The sequence below is a fragment of the Biomphalaria glabrata genome, chromosome 1 (assembly GCF_947242115.1).
Source record: "Biomphalaria glabrata chromosome 1, xgBioGlab47.1, whole genome shotgun sequence".
Classification (NCBI taxonomy): domain Eukaryota; kingdom Metazoa; phylum Mollusca; class Gastropoda; family Planorbidae; genus Biomphalaria; species Biomphalaria glabrata.
The window spans coordinates 5,241,000-5,262,527 of NC_074711.1; the positions used below are offsets into that span (position 1 = coordinate 5,241,000).

The following is a 21,528-nucleotide window of genomic DNA, read 5'->3' on the forward strand; positions in this document are numbered from 1 at the left end:
CTGGTGTTCCTCAAAGATTCTCTCTCTCTCTCTCTCTCTCTCTCTCTCTGTGTCGCTTTTAATTTCTTTCTCTGAGTTCCTCCCTAATTCTTTCTCTCCTTGTTTCTTTCTGATTCTCCCTCTTTATTCATCTCTGATTCTCTCTCTCTATCCTTCTCTGATTCTCTCAATCGCATATATGTTTTGTTTTTGTGATAGTCTCTCCCTCTATCTTCCTCTCTCTAATTCTCTCTCTCTCTCTCTTTCTTCTTTCTCTGAGTTCCTCCCTAATTCTTTCTCTCCTTGTTTCTTTCTGATTCTCCCTCTTTATTCATCTCTGATTCTCTCTCTCTATCCTTCTCTGATTCTCTCAATCGCATATATGTTTTGTTTTTGTGATAGTCTCTCCCTCTATCTTCCTCTCTCTAATTCTCTCTCTCTCTCTTTCTGTTTCTCTGTCACTATCTCACATAGTTCCTCTCTCACACTCACTCTTTCCTCTCTGGCTAACTCTCTTTCCCTCCTCTCGTTCTCCGGATTCCACTTTCTCTCGTTCCGTGTTACGTCCAGACCTTGGCTATATAAACAGTTAATGATACACGGGACGTAACCCAGCAGGTCAGCGCTACCCAGAAAGCTGTTATTTCGTGCGTCCCTCCAGAACAGGGACAGTCAACAGATCTTTTTTTTTTTGTGTTCCGGTGGACGAGATTCACAAGGGGGAGATAAACAATTAACTCCCTTTAATGAATAACTCTTCAAACTTTTCCCTTGAATAATAGACTGTTCAAAGCGTGTCTCATTATTTCAGGTCACGTGACTCTTCATTCACGTTATAAAGAAATGTCCATGAAGAATAGATAGATAGACAGACACACAGACAGACAGGAAGGCAGACAAACAGACAGACAGAAAATTAGATAGATAGATAGATAGATAGACAGACAGACAGACAGATAGATTGAAAGAAAGGAAAATAAAGAGATAGATAGATAGATAGATAGATAGATAGATAGATAGATAGATAGATAGATAGATAGATAGATAGATAGATTGAAAGAAAAGAAAATAAAGAGATGGATAGATAGATAGATAGATAGATAGATAGACAGACAGAGAGTCAGACAGACAGAGAGTAGATAGATAGATAGATAGATAGATAGATAGATAGACAGATAGACAGATAGACAGACACAGACAGACAGACAGACAGACAGATAGATAGATAGATAGATAGATAGATAGATAGATAGATAGATAGATAGTTAGATAGATAGATAGATAGATAGATAGATAGATAGACAGACAGACAGACAGATAGATAGATAGATAGATAGATAGATAGATAGATAGATAGATAGATAGATAGATAGATAGATAGATAGATAGATAGATAGATAGACAGACAGACAGATAGATTGAAAGAAAGGAAAATAAAGAGATAGATAGATAGATAGATAGATAGATAGATAGATAGATAGATAGATAGATAGATAGATAGATAGATAGATAGATAGATAGATTGAAAGAAAAGAAAATAAAGAGATGGATAGATAGATAGATAGATAGATAGATAGATAGATAGATAGACAGACAGAGAGTCAGACAGACAGACAGACAGTAGATAGATAGATAGATAGATAGATAGATAGATAGATAGATAGATAGATAGATAGATAGATAGATAGATAGACAGACACAGACAGACAGACAGACATACAGACAGACAGACAGACAGATAGATAGATAGATAGATAGTTAGATAGATAGATAGATAGATAGATAGATAGACAGACAGACAGACAGACAGACAGACAGACAGACAGACAGATAGATAGATAGATAGATAGATAGATAGATAGATAGATAGATAGATAGATAGATAGATAGATAGATAGATAGACAGACAGACAGAGAGTCAGACAGACAGACAGTAGATAGATAGATAGATAGATAGATAGATAGATAGATAGATAGACGGACGGACGGACGGACGGACGGACGGACAAACAGACAGACAGACAGACAGACAGACAGACAGACAGATAGATAGATAGATAGATAGATAGATAGATAGATAGATAGATAGATAGATAGATAGATAAACGATAATCTAGACACCAAACATTGTATATAAGAGAGTGTTAGTTAGGGCTCGTTAATTAACTAATTTGGCCCTTCAAAGACAAAGCAACATTTTACGGCGTGTAAAAAATACTTCTGCTATTGCATAAGGAACCGACGTAGGCATTCTTTTATGTTAAGTGGTCAAGTTCATGTGAACTTGTTTTAGCGTCAGGACAAAACTAATTTAAGTTTTGCATATTTAGTCGAATACATGCAGGGGTTCGCTTACAGGATAAGAACAAAAGTAACCTTTACACCTTTTTACAGAGTTTGAGGCATTCGATTTTAACACAGCTTATATCAATATGCAGGTCGCAACTGGGTCTGCATAGCCATGTGAAAAACTGCACGCATTCTTAATCTTCGAAATCGAGGACATAGCCATTATTAGCAAATTATGACTTAATATGTAGGGTTTGATCCTCTTAAATAATTGTACACGTTATTTCTCCCACACCCATTCTCGGATGAAGTTGAAACTTTATACAATTATTTATTGTACCTAAAAAATGAATCAATTAAAAATTTACCAATTAGTCAATTTATTATTGGTAATTATTTTTTTTTGTTTGATATCAAATAAGGGAAATAACTTATACATTATTGGTAGGCAAGGTTGTAAATGCGGAGTTCTTTCCCTTAGATACGCTTTGTTTTTAAAGATTTTTTAACAAAAATTTATTTTGTTTTTATTAATAATGACCTTTGAATAAACTTTAACTTTTTTTTAAACAAAACAAAAACAATTTAAACTTGTATGGGCAATATATCCTGCTTACAGCTTCCGTGTAGAGACTCAAGAAGCAGAGCACTTTGAATAAAATGCAGCTCAATTCATAAACTTTCTAAACAGCCTTTCACCCCCAATTTATAAACTCGTCTGTTCTAGTCCTACTCATGATTACATCAGAATTCATCAACCAATGGAAACACGCGCACAAAACTCCATAACACTTGGGTATGAAAACATTATCCCTCAGTCCTTCTTTCTCCACTACCGCATTTCTCTATCGACACACAGTGACGCTTCAAATCATTCCTGAGACCACTGCCACCCGGCGCCCCGCCAGGAGACGCCCACAATGTCTTGACGACTTAACAGTAGAAAGGTTTTCAGTCCCTTAACACCGCCGACAGGTCTGGTCACTGTCTTAAAAGCATTCAGTCTGCTGCCAGAGAGAGAAAAAAAAATCATTTTTAAGTCGTGACCACTGTCTCGCTTTCCACCCTAGGAGTCTGAGACAAACAGGATAGGGTTAATAACTTTCTGTCTCTCCACTTTGAGTATAGATCTTTTGTCCATCTTTCACTCTTTCCGTTGACGCCGCTACTGGCCTCAAGGCATGAGCTATTAGTATTGCTGATCAAACTTAATAACTCGAGCCCCAGATATTTTGATTCATGTCTCTAGAATTAGAGGTTAGACGACACACGACACGGTCTTAATACAATCTTCTAATGAATTACTTTTTGTAAAATACTTTCTTCCATTTTGTGTTAGTTTGTGTCGAAAACACAAGAGATTTTATATCTTCCTGAAATGTGTGTGTGAATATATATATATACATATATATATATATATATATATAATAATAATAATAATAATTTTATTTATAAAGCGCTGTTAACAAACAAAATGTAGGCTCATGGCGCTGTAATAACATTACAAACACAAACACGACAATAGATATTAAAAACTAATCTAAAAAAGTTTTAAAAGTAGGTCTTAATGTTCTTCTTAAAAGTGGTATAGCATGTTGTCTGTCTGAGATCAATGGGGAGTGAGTTCCAAACCTTTGGTCCGTGCACTGAAAAAGCCCGCAGACCGTAGCTTTTGAGGGAGAAACGTGGCACCACTAAAAGCGTTGAGTCCATTGAGCGCAGGGCTCTCTGGGGGACATATGGAGTAATCAGTTCTCTAAGGTACAGGGGCATCTCATTGTTATATATACACTGATGACAAAGTGTGGCGACCTTGTAATCGATTCTCGCTTTCACGGGAAGCCAATGGAGCATGCGCAAGAGCGTAGTAGCAGAATCTTGTCCTGTTTTCTAAGTACTATTCGTGCGGCGTTGTTCTGTATACGTTGCAGTTTGGCTATTTTGTCATCAGGTATACCTGCTAGCACGGCGTTACAGTAGTCAAGGCGGGAGAGTATGTTGACTCCGTTGTTAAATATGGTCGGATCTGGCCTAATCTACGCAGCTGCAGATAAAGACCCTTGCAGAGTTGACTTATGTGTGGGTCGAAAGATAGTGTTGAGTCGAAGAAAACTCCAAGATTCCCAACTACATGGACATAAGGATGCTGGCAGTTCGTAATAAAAAGAGAATCTGTGCTTTCAACTTTCGAGACGTTGTTCCGCGTGCCAATCTTAATTATTTATGTCTTATCTTCGTTCATCTTGAGTTTATTTTCAACCATCCAATTGCTCACCCTTGCAACGGTACTACTGATTTTCTCTGCCAGATGGTACTGAGGAATCGTATAACTGTGAGTCATTGGCAAAGAAATGGTATAGGATGCCGGTTGGCCGTATGACACCGCTGAGTGGATATGTATACATAGTGAACAGTACTGGGCCTAGAACTGATCCTTGGGGTACTCCTACTTCAAGAGTAAGCTTGTTGATTCTGTTCAGTTAACAACGACACTTTGGGTGCGTTCAGTCAGGTAGGATCCAAGCCATTTTAGGACGATTCCTGTTAAACCAAAAGTTGCAGAGAACCTGGCCATCATAAATTCGTCTAGCGTATCAAAGGCTGCGGACAAGTCCAGCATTGAAAGTATTGATATGTGGCCTATGTCGGAATTGTGAAGTAAGTCGTTTAGTACTCTGACCACTGCTGTCTCTGTACTTCGGCACTTCCTATATGCAGATAGAAATTCTTCCAAGAGACAGTACTGTTCAAGATGAGAAAGAATTTGCGCTAACACGACACTTAGTATTTTAGTTTGTATAAACACACACCATAATTGACGGACTTTGAACGCGACTAGTGACGTTATGACTTAGTGGGTTAGAGGCTACCTAGAGACCTAAAAAGTAGTTGGTGATAGGATTTCTTAGGGGTAAGACGTATTTGTCGACAGAGACATCGACTGTGGCCTTTTGCTGTGTTAAAACCATCATATGAATTGTTTAAAAGTTTTGGACTTAGCCTTTTCACTTGTTACCTTTGTGTGAGTCTTCGTCTTACTGGTTAGTCGCATTGAATACACCCGCACAAGAAACCCAGACATCTCCAGAGTAATTCTGTCGAAGTCTGACATGCATCACTAACTACAAGACAGATAGGCCCATCACAATATATATATATATATATATATATATATATATATATATATATATATATATATTACACAGCTTATATCAACTCACTCCGTCTGTCTGTCTGTCTAGTCAAAAGCTTGCACACGTTAATTCTCCCACTTTTCAGTCTTGGATCAAGTTGAGACTTTGCATACTTATTCACCATTATTAACGGCGAATACGTCTTGCAATAATGAGAGTTATGACTACGTTTGAAAGTTGCTCCCGTCCCATCATGCCCTTATCATCATGTCCTATCATCATGCCCTTATCATCATGCCCTTATCATCATGCCCTTATCATCATGCCCTATCATCATGTCCTTATCGTCATGCCCTTATCATCATGCCTCTATACTCATGCTCGTATTATCATGCCCTATCATCCTGGCCCTAACATCTACATTTCTTTTATCCACGCGTTATAATTATTTTAAATATACTTAATATTATCACCATTATTTCTCACAGCGGAAAGCTGCTTAGCGCGTGCAGCTGATAGTCGTCTGCAGCCTTTCAGCGCATCGATTTGTTTCTTTTCCCGCCTTTTTGGTTCTTCTACAAAATCCTGTAATCCTTTGTTGTTTATTTTCTAAGACTTTGTTATTGTTTGTTTTTGTTGTTTGCTCTGTTATCTGTTGTCACTGATAGCCTTGTCCATATATTTCTAGTTGAAACTCGCTATAAAGCTATAAATATATCACAGGGCACGTTTCCCGTAAGGGGGGGGGGGGAATATGCCCAAGCAGTCTTTTTTGGATGAGCTGAAAGGTGGTCGACGTAACAGAGGTATTCTATGAGACACTGTAATGACCATCTTAGACGTTTAATACTCAAGGACTATGTAATAAAACATTTATCTAACTTTGTGCATGGCACGTATTCCTCTTCTAGCATGACAACATTATTGGCTCCTGCTCAGAAATCACTTGTAAAATAAACCATAAAAAGCCCAAATAAGCCTACCTAACATTGTCATGAGCTTTGCATGTAGAGCTACTTATAGTAACCTTTGACCTAATCCCTAAAGATAACACGATAATTTTTTCTAAAGCATACGGTCTATTTTTAGCCTACATTGTAGCGCGAAAGGTTGAGAAAGTTATTTCAATAATAGCAGACGTAATCTTTCTATATTTGTTTAAACCACCGAGAAATACACAATTCTATTTTATTTTGTTTGGACATTACTAGAAACATCCTCTGTCCTATAGATCGATAGATCGCAAGATGTGAAAGGAGTAATTCCCTTTTTTTTTATATAAATGGTTAGGGTGAGTGGGAAGCCTGGTCGAGAGGCTACGTATGCTTAAACTTGGCTTGTCTTGGCTACCTATGAAGGAGATCGAGGTTCGATACCCGACTCGAGCAGAGTTGTGTTTATTGAGCGCCTAAAGGCAGCACGGAAAACCTTCTCCCAGATACCCCCCTCCACTTGTCCACACATAAGATTGGACCATAGCGCTCTAAGCATGCTATAAGCATGAAAAGTAGCGCAATATAAAAGCTATAATTAATTAAATGTACGTATAGGTGCTATTTGTCTATTGCCATTGTAGAGAGGTTAACGAAAAGGGCAATCTTTATATAAGTTAAAGATGTCACATACTGACATACATCATCATATTCACTGAATTATATCTCATCTAACTTGGAGGATTACATTACTAGGATTATAGGCCAACTACTGATTAAACCGAAATATAGGCTTTATAGATTGCTTATTTTAACCATGTATTCTATAACAATTGTAAGCTATTCAAACTGGGAAATCAAAGATGACATCATTGATGTGAATAGACCTTTCCAAGCTAACGTATGCTACTAAAAGAATGGAATTTTGTTCGGCCTTTTTGCATTGCACGAGCTTGTCTGTTGTTTAGCGAGTTGGCAACGCTCGAATTAATGCACATGTACTTTTGTTAAGTTGACAACTCCTCTTTTTTTTTTTTTAAACCCATAATTCCTTGCTTGGTTCCGCCAACGAAGCACGTGACGCTAAAAGTCTACATCACTGGCTTAAGTCACTCTGACTTTCCAGGCGTTCAATACAAGCTTTCCAAAAGTCGAAGTTCCACTTGAGATTGTCCAGCAGACGATTGTAACTAACCACGTGACCAGATTAAAACTATTTTTGTTAACAAGAACAGCGATACGAAAAACAATCCTCTTGAAAATTGGATGTAGCTAGCAGTCTTTGATGGACTGAACAAATAAAGGGACCTAATCAAACAGACAGTAGAAATACAGCTTGTAAATGTGAGGTACTTTTTTTTCTGTAAGAAGTTTGTTATTACACCGATGCAAAAAACTGCTACGTTTTTTTACCCCAAATAAAATGAAATAAAAGTACAATAATTAATAAATAAATAAACTTGTAAACGAAAAGAAGGTTTATATGAAGTGTAATTGTATCAATTAGTTTGGATCAGTCATGTAATTAAATTTGTAGCATCTCTAAGCCAACACTAATAAATTCTTGCGTTTTAGAAATACTTTACCAATTTCTTTTTTTTGTTTAGCGCTGTTTCATGCTTTTAGCTTTCTCAATACGCTATGATCCTATCACGTGACTGGACCAGCTGGCAAAATGGAGGGGGGGGGGAGAAAGAAAGGGAGAATTTTATTTATTAAAAAGGGGAAACGACCTGAATTCGAAATCATGGCTCGAGCCTTCTCAAGCCGACATACTAACCACTTTGCTACTGGGCTGCTTATGAAAGTAGAAAATAATATAGTTTTCTATTTTAAATTTAGTTTAAAGCGGCGACCTATCATCATCATCATCATCACTCCTTTGGGTTCCTCGTGGAACATAGGGCCTCGACAAAAACATGCCACTCTCCACGGTCTCCTGCTAGTTTTTTTTAATGGCTTCCCAGCTCTTTCCTGTCCTCTCAGCTTCATCTAGTACACTGCGTCGCCATGTTCTTTTTGGTCTTCCTCTGCGTCCTGTTTTCTGGGGGTTCCACTCTAAGGCCTACCTAGCTCTGTTGCTGGTATCTTTTCTAAGGGTGTGACCAATCCATCTCCACTTCCTCTCTAAGATCTGCACTTCTATATTTTTCTGTCCACTATCTCCCACAGTTTCGCGACCTATAATGGGGACTAATTCAGTACAATTTCTTTCCCTTGTTCGAGATACCAAACAAATAATCAATTAATAATGGTTAATCAACTAATTGGTTTTTTTTTTTTTGCGTTTTTTTAAATTCATTCTTGTGTTGTCAGTTAAAAGAAATAATTGTGCAAATTTTCAGATAGATCCGAGATTGGGTGTATGAGAAATGATGGTTACAAACTTTTTACCAGACACACAGACAGACTGAGCCAGTTGGTATAAGCTTTGCAAAAAAGAAAATCAACTAACCTGCGTAAAAATGTTTTTATAAGTCATACAAAAACTATCAGCAAGAAACTCTTCCAATAAAAGGAGGAGACTTTAAAATTTAAAAACATGAAACGGAAGAGGAAAAAGTTGAAATCAAAGCTACGAGTTAATTAAAATGTATGTGAGAGACATCCCGTTGACCTGCTGTCTGCGAAACTTCTAGAAAAAAAATCTTTAAGAAAAGTTCCCGACACCCAGTCTGGCAAGTATCAACTTCTGGTTAAGGTCTTGATCTCAACCAATCATCTTTGTGGATCTGTCTCCGGAGACACATTTGCATTCTAAATCGGTTATCGAGCGGTGCGGTCTTCGCCATCCTCTGGGGTAGCGGGCAGACGTTGCAGAAGTAGTGGAGGTCACTAGAGGCCACGTGATACGGTGTGAGCTCTTATATTGTCCACTACCTTTGGTCACTTCAAGCGTCAGTAGGAGTTTTTGCTTCTTCAACAAGATTATAAAACCACGGTACTATTTCGTAACTATTATATATTTTAAAATATTTTTCAGGAAGACTTATACCATTATAATAGCAATATGCTGGTACTACATATTCAATGATATTTTTAAAAATAGAAATATAAAATACCACTTACTTAAGTATTACATACTATGAACCTACTGTTAAAGTATAAGTGAATGAATCATGCTTATCTACAAGGCTGGATTTGAGTAATTGGATGCCCCATACTCTCTTTCGAATTCTTTTAAAAAGCACTAATTACACTTAATAATATTATGTATATTAAATTTTAAAAATAAATCATTTTATTGATATTTAGTGAACCTGTAAATTTACTCAAATGTTCTATATTTCTAATAGTTCTAATTAAAATAGAAATATAAGAAAGCACAGTTTCGACCTTATTAAGGATGAGATCCTGTGTGGACGCACTGCTGTAAATTTGATCCTGGGTAAATGTATCTCCATGTAAGCCCAGGACGGTCTTTAAAACTGTTTGATTAATGCAGTCATCTGTGATGTGAACATTCTTTCTAGTTGTGGGTGGCGTCTCTCTCGTGTGGAAGTAGCCCCGACTGCCCTCCTCCAAATCCGACCCTGCTTATCCCGAGGACTTTACTCTACGAGAACAATTCATACAAATTAGTCCAAAAATTTGTTCAAGTTTAATTAAGCATAAAATGTGTCGCAAGTCTAAATATTATTTCCAGAATGTTATAGCATAATATTTGTTCAAGACTTGTGACTTGATGAATTCATGAATATTATGGACTAAATATAACTCATTACCTCACCATTCAACATACGTTCTAGCGTGATCTTAACGTGATCTTAACGCAATACTTTACCATTCAACATATGTCCTAGCGTGATCCTAATTGAATACCTTACCATTCAATATACGTTCTAACGTGATCTTAACGTGATCTTAACTCAATACCTCGTCATTCAACTTACGTTCTAACGTGATCTTAACGTGATCCTAACTCAATAACTCACCATTCAACATACGTTCTAGCGTGATCCTAACTCAATTGTTGTAGTTGACAATCTGGCCATATTCTCACTCGGTGATATCCACAATCTGGTCTTACTGATGACTATCTGGTTGTGCGGTTTGCGCGCTAGACTGTCGTTTGGATTTATCGATGGTCCCGGGTTCAAACCCTGCCCACTTCCATCCCCCGTCGTCCTGCGGGAGGTTTGGACTAGGAAGTAAACTATCTTCAACTCTGAAGGAACATCCGAAACATGTCAAACATTTTACAAACAAACAAACAATACCTCACCATTCAACATACGTTGAATTTTTGTTGTAATTGACAATCTGGCCATATTCTCACCCGGTGATATCCACAATCTGGTCTTACTTTCATTCATTGTTATCAACAATCTGGCCATATTCTTATTCTGATACGTCCACAATCTGACTATATTTTAACCCTTGCGCTATCGTACGGAATAAAACATGCTAAATATTCAGCGCCCCCTGGGAGACATATAACAAGGAGCAGATAACTTCTGCGCGATTCTCGTCTGCAAGGGTCTACTGTGTACAATTTCATGGCACCAGTTGTGATAACACTGAAAGACGGCCTGATTATATTTTTATTATCCAAAGGTCGTCACACTAATTGTTGCTTGGCAATGATCTTTGAAGCCCCTCAAATCGGTGGTCAGGGTCGCAAGGGGACTTTACCCTGTTTCCAGAGAATGACATTTATATGTGGCCCTCCCCCCAAAAATTCCATATCACAGACTATTATCAGTTGGGGTCACAAACCTTAATAAAATATGATGCAGCGCCATCTGCACTGGCAAGGAAGCATTTGTTTATGCATCTGAAATTCTGGAAACATACATTGAATGTAATAGATCAGCCGATTTTTTTAAAGCGAAAGTCCCATTTCTGCCTGTCTGTCTGTCTGTCTGTTACAAATTTTGAACACGTTATTTCTCCTACTTCCCATTCTCGGATCAACAAAATATCCATCAATCACAAAGTTAACCTATTAAATTATTAAGTATCAGGAAACTAATTAATTTTGTGCGATGTCGAAAAAGGGAAATACATCCTACAGTACGGAGATATCTGACTGTAAATATGGTGTTCTTCCTCTTTGAAAACTGTTTTTTGTTGTATTTCTTTTTCACAGTATTGTCGTATTATTATAATTTTTTTTTTTTTGCTTGTTTTATGGTGCGGTATTTTCTTCTTCAACTCTAAACTAGGAAGTTTGGAAGACACGAGAAATCTCTGGAAAATATTTGACTTACTAAAAAGGAGTTTTCTGTTATTTTAAATGTAGAGAAGCTAACACTGATGCAGTGGTAGATATCAATACAGGAAGCCACTCTAAACAAATAGGCTAGGGGTAAAGTTTATTGTAAGAAATAAGTTAACTACAATTGTTTTTTTGGTATGTAATCCAAGATTAGAATACTAAGTGAGATTAATTCCATGTTCAACTATAAGAATATGCCGTTGTTTATGTTGTCCTACTTGTAAATTAGTAACTAATTTATTGACGGGTGTAGATATGGTTTTACTTATAGTCGTATGTACTGCATCCTTTGTCCTGTCTTGGAGTTTGTGTTTGTTGCCTGATACTACGTCACTTATTTTACTGCGAGTCCAAACACATCCAAGGGACACAACAATGGACCTCATTCACCAATCGTAAACAAACAACATTTAGTCACGTGATAATATTGATAAAACAACGATAAAAAAACTGTCTCGTGATAGCCACTGTGTATTAAAATTAGATCGTAACTTGTATAGAAGAGGTAGAGAACCACGTGGCTTAAAGTTGTTTGTTTACGATTGGTGAATGAGGTCCATTAACCATAACATAGTTAAAGCTTCTAAACATCTTAAGAGTGTATTCAGTATCCTTCTCGGAGAGGTGAACTATCGTACTATTCTCCTATCATGTAGGCCTACCCGTATTCTGCTACGTCATTCGTCTGTCTGATACGTCACTACTTTTAACGTCGCTAAAATACAATGCACAATATATTTATTTAAGACTAAGACTAAGACTGCTTTATTGATCCTTACGGAAATTTGTTGTGATTACAAGGACTCGTTTCTCATATAAAGACAACACAACAGAAAAATACACATAAATACAACAGACAACATAAAGAGTTTACAAAACTAACATAGCCTCTAAACTAAACTAGGTACACCTTAGAGCTTAATAGATATTCTTAGGTAGGATTAATTAGTTCTTGTTAATTCATTATTTTGTTGTTGTTACAAAAATAACTAAAATTACTTAGCTGGCTAGTCTACTAATGTTACTAGTAATAATACTAATATATATATATAATTTCAGAGTAAAAATTACTGATTATATCCTATGTTTTCATTTCTGTATATACATGTTTGACCAAAACAAAATATAAAAAAATAATTTAAGTGCTAGGTTTTTTTGTTTTTTTTAGCTCAGCCTTACTTTTAGGTTTAGTTGATTTGATGTTTCGAAAACTTAATTTGACTTGGGTCAGACTGGAGACATAAGTTCTATTCAATTTTCAAACAGACATTCAGTTCACGTGATAGCCTCGAGGTATTTAGGGCTTAGAGCCAAAACTGTTTACGGCCTCTGTGAGTAACTTTTCTCCTGACACCAAAGCCTGATTCGATTCTCTTGCACTCTCGAAGGGTGTCAAAAAGGTCAAAATGCATTTCTGGTTCTTCACTCTGTAAAGTTACTTTTCATTTAATCTCTCAACTGAGAACGAAAAGGGGGGGGGGGTGGGGGATAAAGAGGAGGCATTCTGGCGCGAATCAAATTTGCCATTAAAATGTTTTATGACTATCTTGACTATCTTGGTTATCCTGGCTGGTAAAAAATTTTTTTTAATAGTTGTATTTTGATGTGCGATTAGAAATATCTTGAAGACGAACAAGAGCTGGGGCTTTTTTTAAATTTCATATCTAGGTTGATTCCGAGAGGAAAAAAAAAAGACTAAAGATCTAAGTCACATAGCAAGTATGGCAAGTATGGCTGCCCGGTCGTGCGGTTTGCGCGCTGGACTGTCGTTCGGATTTATCGACGGTCGAGGGTTCAAACCCTGCCCGCTCCCATCCCCCGTCGTCCTGCGGGAGGTTTGGACTAGGAAGTAAACTATCTTCAACTCTGAAGGAACATCCGAAACATGTCAAATATTTTTTACAAACAAGTTTATAAACAGCGTATTTTAACTTTAAAAAATACCATTAAGGTTTAAACAATGTGTCCTCTAAGAAAAAAAAAGGGAAATTTAGTTTCATGAAATGTAATCGATAATTTGGTCCCCTTTTGAATGTAGACAAAAGACTGTGACACACAATAATAAAGCTTGTTATGAGGAATGCAGTATTTCCCGTGTCTACGCAGCCCCAGCTACGACCTACAAATTTGGCCACATCCAGCGCAGGAATAATCACTGGTGGTGTGCTACATACTATAGTAGTCTTGTCTACAGACGAACACACGCGATGATATTTGGCTAAGCTTTGTATTTTAGTTAGACCAGCGGTTCTCAACCTTTTATTCTCGGCGACCCCTTTTTACAATCCCCCACTCTGCCGCGACCCCCCCCCCGCACAAACAAGCAGCAATAGAGGAATAGACAAAAACAATAAACGTTTTCGATGGTCTTTGGCGACCCCTGGCAAATCGTCAATCGACCCCCAAGGGGGTCGCGACCCACAAGTTGAGAACCCCTGAGTTAGACTGTGTCTAAAAGGAAGAGGAAATGACTAAAGTCGATTTAGGGGAAAAAGAAAGAAAATATGCTTTAAAATACAGGAAGACTTGATTTTTGTGTTATTTCTATTTACACTTTATATATAGATTGCTGACTTGTGTGGAAATACCGAAAAAAAAAAAGAAATATTTATTTGAAAGCGTTTCGGTTTTTCGCGAATAGCGATGTTCAGACTTCGAATATGTCAAATTCGTTTCTTAGTGAGCACCTAAGTGGTAAAAAGAACGTGAGTTCGAAACTTCATCAACACAGAGACAGAAATATATCGTGGCTGCATCAAGAGGTGTACATTGTCACAAAGCTATGTGTCATATACTTAAATAAAGTAAAAAGAAAGAATATAGGATAAGCTTGTAGTTAAAAACTTGCTTATCCCTTATTCACATCTTGGCTTCTTCACTGCATGGACCAAAGGTTTGGAACTCGCTTCCTGAAATACAACATGCCACATTCAAGAAGAACAGAAAGACTTTTTACCCTTAAAACGTATTTAGATAAAAAAAGAAAAAAAAAGGTGAAGTTTCCTCTTCAGACCTTGTGATTTATAGCTAATGATGTAACGGTCTTCTGTTTCTGTGGACCACTGTTGACTAGGGTGTCACGCGGCCAGCACAACGACCTTTACTTTTCACCAAGTAATGCCATGTTCCCCATTTGAGCCGGGTGGAATCAGAAGCGCCCCTAAAGATCCCGACATTAAAAATCCCAGTCTTCACCTTGATTCGAACCCAGGGACCCCCCGGTTCGGAAGCCAAGCGTTTTACCGCACCTCCGTACTTAGTTAAGTCGCTGCCAACTTAACACTTTTTCTCTCTTATATTATGTTCTTACATGGTGGTGAGGCTACATTATGTATTTCAGTAGCGCAATAGAAACCCCCAAATGTTATTATGACTATCCATACTTTTGTTTTTCCCCATTACAGCAAATATTGATTACGACTACCAAGACGACGACCACCCGACATTTCTACCTCGTCCTACGAATGTCTCTTTCAACCGAGGTGAAACCGCCATTTTAGTCTGTGGCATAGACAACATCGGAACACGAACGGTAAGCGGTTTTAAAGAAAATACTTCGAATTACCTCCCCCTTTTTAAATTAATATATTTTTTCGTTCAAATTCTTGTTTTTATTTATTTTATTTTTTTTTTGTATTGACCTGATCCCAGGAATCGAGGTCAGTGGGACTTCACTTCTCTCACTTCATTTGGGAGGAGTTATGCTGCCTCCGCTAATCAAACACTATATTGGACACAATAGAATCAATGTCGAGCAGGGCACTTGTTCTCTCCCCTGGCTATTTACTCCCGCGCACTTCAAGGTATCGAGTTTAAACAAGCGGGGTGGCGTAGTCATGGCAGCGCCCCGCTTCGCCCAGCATAATAAAAGACATGCAGGAATTTTCTTAATTGCGCCCCCCGGAGATGCCACGCAAAGCAATATTGTTCATAGTGTCCTAGGACGTCTTTGCGAAAGAACATTAGATGACGGAACGGGTTGCTTGAATCAGCCAGAAAAAACAATGACTTAGCAGAGTTAAAGTCTCTGGTTAACCTGCATGACAAGATTAACACATGAATACGTGTAAGACGTAATTATCTTCTCTTTTGAAGGAAACGTCCGCTTTTTTATAAGATAAGATGTTCTAATGATAATATATTAATTGGCGCTGAACAAAGCTCCTCACCCACTAATTAAGCATAATATGGCAGTTCAAAGTGAAATCAACGATTTATAAGCTCAACTCTCAGACCAGTAAATCTAATTTATTATTTCTCTTTAGGGTGTACATAAGATAAATTTTCAACAAAGTTATCTCCTCTTTGTTTGCGTTTCGATTTTTTTATTTATTTATTTATTTTATTTTATTTTTTTGTTGTCTAAAAATGTCTTATTTATTACTGAGTAGACTACGACATGGCGAAATTGTGCCGGTGTGCCTAATATAAAAAAAAAAAAAATAGACTCAGGTATCTTCTTCGCTCTCCCAACATTGAAGAGGTTGCGTGTTAATGTGTCAACCTGCTTTTCTTTCTGGGTATGCTCCAATAGCCTTTGATCAGGCAAGATCGTCTGCAAGGCAGCAGTTGTTTTATTTCGGAGTTGTCTCTCCTAGATGAATTACTATCCCTAGTAACGAGTTTATCTACCCGGGCTTAGAGTTTAAGCGCCCTTATACTCGCTTTTTGTAATCATTTCCCTAGATTTTTGTTTTAAGTGAATATCCTAACAACTGGAGTACCCCACCTCGTCCTCCATGGCTGCAAACCAGTTGGTCCGCTGCTGTTTATTTGATATTCACAGCTAACTCTAAGTTATATCTAAGGGTTTTTCTCCCTATCCGCCTCCTGGTAGCTCTCTCAAGGACCGAGTAAACCCTAACCGCTTGGATGCCCATCAAATGGGACTTGTGGTCGAGAGGCTAAGTACGCAGGAACTTGGCTTGTCTTGGCTACCTGTGAAAGGGGCTCGAGGTTCAACACCCGACTCGGGCAGAGTTGTGCTTACTGAGCACCTAAAGGCAGCACGAAAAATCTTCTCCAACCCCCCCCCCCCCGGGTCCACAAATGAGATTGAACACGATATAAGCATGAAAGTAGCGCTATATAAAAGCTATAATGATAATTATTATTATTCGAATTCGAACTGAATTGTTTACAGTGCATAGCAGCAACGCAAAAACCTTGTCCCAGAGACTTACTCCCAATTCCTATGTGCACAAAAGTGAATTGGACTACACTCATGAAAGTTGCTCGAGACAAAAGCAATTAGAACTAACGAAATAAAAATAGTGAAGGATTATTTTCGCTCGTTGGTATCAAAGCAAATAATTAATTGCCAGTAATTAATTGATTAATTGCTATTTTTTACTGATTCATGTCTTGTCTATGATTATGAATACTTGTGCAAAGTTTCCTTTTGATCCAAGAATGGGTGTGGGAAAAATAACGTGTAAAAACTTTCTACCAGACGGACGGACAGACAGACAGACAGAATGAGCTGATATAAGCTTTGTACAAAAAAAAATAAGATCCAGTTTATATTCTATGAAGCAATGAGAGAACAATGAGTACAGGCGGTACTGACAAACATAAGGAGAATAGGAGCAAAGTAATAGAAAAATAAAAGAAAGCGATGTGCAGAAATGTGGAGGCGAAATCAGGAAAACTAAAGAAAAGGTGAGAAAATTAAAAGAGGAAGATTAAGAAAAATTTTGAAAAAGATGAATTTTAAAATGCCAATGACGTCATACAGAAAGACCAATTAGTAAAAGTAAAATTCCCCTTTTAGACCTTTCGATCTATAGGGAAGATGGTGTTAAGGTCATCTGTTTCTTTGGTCAACTGTTAACGAGCAAGGCGTCTTGTGGCCAGCATAACAGAAGCGTGGTCGAGAGGCTTAGTCTTGGCTACCTAGCTGGGGGCTCGAGGTTCGACACCCGACTCTGGCAGAGTTGTGTTTACTGAGCGCCTAAAGGCAGCACGGAAAACCAACTCCTAGATACCCCATCCCACCCGACTGGTCCACAAATGAGATTGGACCAAAGCGCTCTGAGCATGCTATAAGCATGAAAGTAGCGCTATATAAAAAGCTATAACAATAACGACCAACCGCCTTTTACTTTTCGTAAAAATAATAAATATTAGTTTGTGCTTCAAGCAAAAGAGATTAGAAGTTCAATTGCTACAAACTACATATAAATCACCCAAAACTTTTAAAAATACATAACTAAATAACATTTCCTTTATTTTTTATCACCGGATGCACCGAGAAGCTTGCTATTTAGAGTTATCCACCATAACATGGAAATCTCCAAAACAATTTAAATAGAAGTTTAATTTAAGCGTGAACATCATAATTATCAAATATTTTTGTGTTTTGAATTATGTGTCTCTCTGCCTTGGGGTAGATGTCCAGAACAAGAAACACAATAATTTGAGAAGGTTTTAATTAGAATGTTAAAAGGTTTCTTTAATTTATTACTTTCAGTCTGGTTTCAATTTCACAGTTTCAAAATAAAAATAGTTCTAGTTTTAATTATTGTTCTTTATTTCGTTCCATTGTGGTGGTTGTTTTCGTTTCGGCACAGTTTCCTTTGATAATAGATAGTTTTCTTTTTTCAGCATTCGCCTTTCTCTCTCTCTCTCTCTCTCTCTTTATATATATATATATATATATATCTCTTTTTTTAAGTTATAAAATGGTTTAATTTAATAATTTATACACCTTGAATTAGTGCGGGTCCTATGAAAGTGCTGGCACTACTGCGTCGCATAGGTTGCAGTGGCCTAAGGCCGGCCCTACAAAATAGCGGAGTATGCTACGCCGCCGGTTGACTAGTACATAAATATATATATATATATATAGTTTTCTCTTTGCTCTCTCCCTCCCTTCTCACTCTAGTTCTCTCTCTCTCTCTCTCTCTCTCTCTCTCTCTCTCATTTTTCTCTAGTTTTATTATTGGAAATAAAAAAAGGAGAATGATGAAATAAGTTTAATAAGAGAATGGCTAGGAGCAAGAGAATAAGAGACAACGTGAGAAAAACAAAGAGGATTATAAGCGTAAAGGAAAGTGTGTAGAGACCATTTTGACTCTTGTAACAGCATGCAAAGAAGTACTATTTACAAAGATTTGAAATGTAGGTATCCTCCTGGTGAAGACTGTGATTTTTAGTTTCGGGATTTTAAGGAGCCCCATCTCTAAAGGCTACCTGAAATTAGTTGGGAAAAAGTAAATGCGGTTGGTCGCTGTGCTGGCCACACGACGCCCTCGTGTATCGTGGGCCATAGAAACATGGCATTTACCTCGTCTGCCCTATAGATAACAAGGTCTGAAAGAGGAACTTTAATTTTAATGTATAGGCGGGCTTAGAATGGAATAGGGAAAACTAATGAAAGATAAGACTTGTGGAAACTTGTGGAAATTGATTGACTCATTAAGTGAATTAATTGCAATCCTACAGCAAATTGTATTTATAATTGTATTTTTATATTTTACTGTAGTCATAGAAACTTTATGCATATAAATAAATGTTACTATGGACATAGATATCTAGCTAAATTTACTTTGAAAAGTTGTTTTTCTATGGACACTGATGATGCGTATACGGATACGCCAATGTAACGTCGATTTTGGACAGCTCATATAGAAAATGTGTATGATCTCTTGAAATGGGCTGTGAGGGAGCCAATGATTTTAAATATCGTGAAGTGTTGTTAGAAAAGCAGCGGAGCGTGACCACTGTGCTTTTTAAGTCAGGTTCTTATCATGAAGTGGGAAAATGCGTGTGTGACATAATGATGTGCCTGAGTGTGCGTGTCAGTGCTCAGTGTACGCGTAGTTTAAACCATGATTGACAGTGAGTGTCTCAAGACTGAAGACATGACAGTGTTTAATGAAGCGAGACTGCTATCAAACTTTTTCTTCTATTAGTCACCCTTCAACTCTTTAAACTGAAAAAAAAAATTTGACAAGTAGCACTTATATGCCAGTGATTTGTTTCGTAACATTAAATGCATAATTTCCGAGTTTGTGTTTTCTTTTGCTGCTTTAAAAAAAAAATTGTTTCCAGTTTATGTATATATGAGAAACACTGCCTTCATTCTTTAACTTCGGAATCAAAGGCCTTACCATTATTATTATTTAGATTCTTAAAACTGAAGATTATAATTGTTTATAAGTGTTCTTTTCATCAAAGATCCAATCCACATACTCTTTCACGACCTTAAAGGTTTGTTTTTTTCAGTTTAGTTTTAGATAGCCTAAACATTGTCCTGTTAGCCAGTCTAGGAGAAAAATCTGGCCAAGGAAACTGCAGACCAGTATCACTAACCAGCATCATATGTAACATCCAAGAAAACACATAATATGTGGAAACATTATAAACCACAAACATAATGTCCTTACTCCATACCAACATGGCTTTAGGAAATATAGATCATGTGAAACACAACTAATAGGACTAATTGATGATTTTTTAAAAGGCTTAGATAATAGTGAGCTAACAGATGCTATCTTAAACCTTCTAAGGCTTTTGACAAAGTTCACCACCATAGTTTGATTTAAAAAAATATTTTGGCATTGATAGTCCATTGCATCAGTGAATTAAAGGATTTTCTGATATGGATAGAACAAACTGTAATAATAATGGCGCTAAATCAACACTAATAACAGTAAACTCTGGTGTACGTCGAGAAACAGTCTTAGGTCCACTACTATTTTTAATTACATATATGATTTGCCTATTGCATGAGTTCAGGAACAAAAGTCAGATTATTTGCAGATGATTGCATAATATATAGAACAATAAAAACAACACAAGATACAAAGAGAATTAAATGAATTACAGAAATGGAAATCAAATAGGAGCATATCTTTCCACCCAGGAAAAATTTCAGTTAAGAGTAACAAACAAAAAATCTAAAACAAATAAATTCCATTTATCTTATTCATGGTAAACCAGTAACACAGACTAAAAACAAAAATACCTAGGTGTTATAAAATGAAAAACTGTCATGGAATCCACATATTGATTAAACTATAAAAAATCAAACAAAGCATTAAAGCTCATTAAAAAAATCTATAAATCAAATAAGAACATAAAACTAAAATGTTATTTAACTTTGGTTAGGCCAATAATAGAATATGCATCCTCTGTTTGGGACCCCTCAACTCATGAAAAAAGTTAATTAATTAACTGGAAGAGACACAAAATAGAGCAGTGAGATTCATAACAAACGACTATTCACATAGGACTAGAGTAACACCTTTAGTAAAATCACTGCATTTAAAAAGCCTTTAGGACAGAAGACTCAAAAGTAAAGTAACAATTATACATAAAACACTGAACCATAATCTTCAAATACAAAAACAAAATCTAATGAAATATTCAGACACAAAGATAAAGACACGTTCCTCTTTCCATATGCTAGGACAAATTTGTACAAATACTCCTTCTTCCCTAGTGCTATTAGAGCATGGAATGGGTTGCCTGAGCTAGCCAGGAAAACCAAATGACTTCGCAGAATTTAAGAATTTAAGGTTAACATGCATGACTAGATGCATGACGCGTTGGACGTAATCATTTTTTTTTTAAAGTAACGTTTGCATTTTATAAGATAAAAATACCTATTTTAACTATTAGCAAAAATTACATGGCTCCATTATTTCTTGGAAGACATTTGATGCGCCCATGGCTTTGGATTGAGACGGGGCAGAATCTGGTGTGACTGATCAAGCCTATTCTGAAGCGGCAGAGTTTGCCACAGTTCATGCATGTATATGCACCTGACTTAGCACTAGCTGACAGGGCATCTTTCTTCTTCTTTCTCTTGACTGATGCAGCTTACTTTCTTTTGCACTCGGCGAAGTTTGTACCAGCACGTACAGTCTGTTGTCTTGGGCTATTTCTTCCCAACTGTTTTGGTCGATGCCCGTGGTTCTCATGTCTCGCTTGCAGACATCTCTGTAGGTTAGTCTTGGGCGGCCCT

At 37.1% G+C, this 21,528-nt stretch overlaps 1 protein-coding gene across 2 annotated transcripts in view; it reads left to right on the forward strand.

Moving 5' to 3' along the window:
• Window positions 1–21,528, forward strand: part of LOC106053984 (lachesin-like) — a 145,025-nt gene that overhangs the window by 82,348 nt on the left and 41,149 nt on the right. For both annotated transcript variants that reach the window (XM_056018148.1, XM_056018155.1), the window contains exon 2: window positions 14,960–15,087. In XM_056018148.1, coding sequence (XP_055874123.1) covers window positions 14,960–15,087 — 128 coding nt within the window. The remainder of the gene's footprint in view (window positions 1–14,959; window positions 15,088–21,528) is intronic.